The 3,800-nt window shown below is 29.8% G+C and overlaps 1 protein-coding gene across 1 annotated transcript; it reads left to right on the top strand.

The window, feature by feature from the left end:
- The first annotated feature begins 1,755 nt into the window (after window positions 1-1,755).
- Window positions 1,756-2,685, top strand: LOC103848031. The gene has a single exon (XM_009125021.3). The coding sequence runs from the start codon at window positions 1,756-1,758 to the stop codon at window positions 2,683-2,685; it is 930 nt and encodes a 309-aa protein (XP_009123269.2).
- Window positions 2,686-3,800: the final 1,115 nt, after the last annotated feature.

Raw genomic sequence — 3,800 nt, 5'->3', positions numbered from 1 at the left:
AATCATCTCCTACAGTCTAACCAATCATTCTCTATTAAAAAATGTATTTTGGTTAAAACAAAATTGGTAGATATATTGGATATTAAATATTATTTGTAATCCCCTACTATACTAAAAGATAAACATTTGTAATAAATATGTTCAGACTAATTGATACGTAGCAGCCTCACAGTCATTTAAAAATTAGAATCATGACGTGACAGCCTCACAATTATTTAAAAATTTATGTGTTAATACACTAATTTTTTTAACTCTAGCGCATACAATTTAATATGTTCATACACTAATTTTTTAATCAACTCATTTTCAGTTTCTGCATTTTTAACCTTTGTATTACTAAATTGAAGTTATCTCCATGCAACTACTAAATAATATCATTGTTAAAAGAAAGAAATTGCAAAATCATTAAGATTCACATAAATTAAAATGTTGGAATAAAAATGTTTTTAGAAATTGAAAGTTTCGCACCTTACAAAGTTTGCCCATGGTTGAGGCTTCGGTATACGAAAGCAACAAATAATTGTGATTGGTTGTGAATTGAAAAAACTGAGGTGAAAAACACCACACACAAAGTCGGATCTCTAGTTTAGCCAAGTAATGCTTTTTACTGAGTTTTCATATCAAACGAAAAATTAAAAAATAATCATATTGGTAGGAAAACAAATTAGAAATCAAAAAGCTTTTAAAGAAAAGAAGATCATTCGCGAAATCAATTGAAAAACATAATTCAAATGCCGATTGAAGAGATCATACTATTTTCGACGCAACCCTAACTCCTTCCGTTCGATTATATTTTGTTTTTAATATATTTACCAAGAATTGTTTTATAAAAAAGTACATGCTATTGGTTGTAGAGTATGTCAATTTTACAACATAACCAACAATATTGACACAACGGATGCCCAACAATATTATATATTCAGAACTACGAAATTATCTAAAAATTATCAAATTAGTCACAAATAAATATCTAGCAATAACAAAAAGAATGTTCAAAATACTGAAAATATCTTCTTGCTCTCCATCGAAATATTTAAATTGATTTAATTTTACGTAAATTTAAGTATTTAATCTTACATTATTTAAATATTTATGCTTTATATTATTTTTATTTTTCAGATTTGGAGGAAATGAATCCAAACAGATTTTTGAATGTTCAGTCCTAGAAAACACTATACAACAAATCTCTTAGTACAATGTAAAACAAATAATCTAATAAACTATTTCACTCCACGCACGACACGAATCCCTAGTATCTAATATTTCTTAAAAATAATATATGTTTATAGTCCAAGTATAGTTATAAATATAGAGTAGCAACTATTTGCTTGACTTAGCATTTAAGAATATATGTTTCTTATCATGAATTGCAGCAAAACATTAAGCAAAATTGTCTTTTTCCTTTGAACTTTCATTATTTAATTAATATTTGTTTTGAATTCAATGTCAAGTGTCAACTTAACTCCAAAAGAATCCTGTCAGAATGGAGTGAAAATTACGTGTAATAGTCAAAACATCAAATAAAACTGTAACAAAACTAACTCAGAAAATGTTCACTTTCAATTTATTTGTAACCGCTACTTAAAACTACCACAAAGCATAAAATCTATGGTTAGATAAGATAACTAGATATTTGCATTCATTGGCTCAAAATAACCTTTTTACTTAAATGCCACTTTCATACGTGTGTAGAACGAGTAGGGTGACCTTATATCTACCAGTGAATTTTACATTCTTCTCCATCACAAACCAGTCATGTCACCTCCAACACTAGACCAACTACACACTTACCATGCCCAAGAAAGGGTGATATTCTCTAAACTGGTCCTACAATTTTCAAGATCACCATCTGAATCACTCCTTGTCATGGCTACATGGTTTTGGCTTGAAAACTTTGGTTTTGAAGACATTTTAGCAATCATCTTTGCTCTTCCAGATCGAATCATTGCATCTTTTGCTAACGAAGCTGTCTCCTGCTTCCGATGCATCGAGTCCTCTGATCCCCCAAATGGCTTCGACCAAATCCCTCTCACTTCACAATATTTGCAAAATCACATCTCACTTCCCATGATTTACAAACATCGATACACCGCCATTGCTGGTATCAAAACCTTTCTAAACACCATTTGTTCTAGAATCTTTTCAGACATCCTTGCACAAGTTATTCCATATTCTTCGCCACCATATTTCGTCCCCCGATTCCACCCATCTCTGATCATACCTGGCTTCCCGCATCCGACTTTCGGAAACATCAATGTCATGCGACCTGATCTAGTTGATGGGGTTAACACCTTTAACAACAACAACTTGTTCCTCTTCCCAAAGGGTCTTTGGGAGTGGAACGATCACTCCATGGAAAGTGAGAATGATCGAACCATGTTTATAACGTTTTCTCGTGGCTTCCATGTGTCGCAGGCCGAAGTTAAGGAGCTTTTCACCAACATATTTGGAGAAAAGTGTGTGGTAGGTGTTTACATGCGAGAAGACTGCATAAGTTCACCTAACATAGTTGCGTGTAACAATGATCAGCAACAATCACTATTTGCTAAGTTAGTTTTGGACTCGGTGGTTACGGTGGATCGTATACTAGAAGGTGAGAAGCTCCAAAAGTTTCGGATCAATGGTAAACACATTTGGGCTCGTAAATACAACGAGAAGAAGGACGGACGTACTTGCTTCACCTAAAAGTCGAAAGAAAATCTAATTTTTCTTTTGTTCATCTTTATCTTTATGTTATAATTTAATAATAAGAAAACATATGTAATGCCTTATGCCTTGCTCTTTAATTTTGGACTTTTTCATCATGAATGGAATATGTTTTTCACATAATTTAGCGTTGAGTGTCACTGCAAATTTACTTTAAAACAAGTGTAACACAACACTATATTTTGCATGAACACATCCTCTTTTTTTATCGAGCTTATGCTGATTCACTTTTGATTAGGTGATTAATCAGAATTTTATCTAGTTCAATTGACTTGAAGGAATAATTTTCCGAGAACCACAACACTATCAAATTAAAAACATTTTCGAAAAATACAGTATCGAATTACTTTTCAAGTTAGTTTTCTTCCAAGCTTATTAAAAAATATAAATTTGTATATTTTGTATAATATCTATTTTTTTTACTGTTGTATTTACGTGAATACAATTAAACTACATAATAAAATGTCAAGAAACTAATTAAAATATATGATAAAATATTAACTTGAACATGAATTGGCAGATATCTACGATATTCAAATTTCTTACTCATATTTTATGCATGGACTAGTTTTTATCCTTTTAAAATACAGATATTACAATATAAAATAAATGACACGTCATAATATTATTGGTAAAAGTTGAAAAATTATCAGTTATAACTGGTAAATAAATATTTGAACTATTGAAATAAAAATAAATGTATTAACAGGAATGGAGTATTAAAAAATGGAATCGATTAATTCCATTTATTCATGAACAAATTTCTTATGGAATAATTTTCTTTGTATTTATCTATTTATTTATGGAATTGAAGAAATAACTATTCTATTTTATTCATAGTAAACGATAAAAGTAGAATTAATAGGATCGATCATTTCATATCATTTTAATTTAAAAAATACAAATATTTGAACTAGTGGAATAAAATAAATGGTTTAACAGAAATATAATATAAAAATAGAATCGATCCATTCCATTTTTTCATGAACAAATTTGTTATGTACTAGTTTTCTTTGTATTTATCTATGGAATTGACTAAATGAATAGTTTATTTCATTCATGGTACACGATAAAAGTGGAATTAATAGAAGAAA

Source organism: Brassica rapa, chromosome A06 (assembly GCF_000309985.2).
Source record: "Brassica rapa cultivar Chiifu-401-42 chromosome A06, CAAS_Brap_v3.01, whole genome shotgun sequence".
In the NCBI taxonomy this organism is placed as follows: Eukaryota; Viridiplantae; Streptophyta; class Magnoliopsida; order Brassicales; family Brassicaceae; genus Brassica; species Brassica rapa.
Note: the sequence above shows the minus strand (reverse complement) of the source record. Positions and strands in the feature narration are given on the sequence as shown.

Coding starts and splice junctions, on each gene's coding strand:
- LOC103848031 (XM_009125021.3), top strand. CDS start 1,756: ATGTCACCTCCAACACTAGACCAACTACACACTTACCATGCCCAAGAA.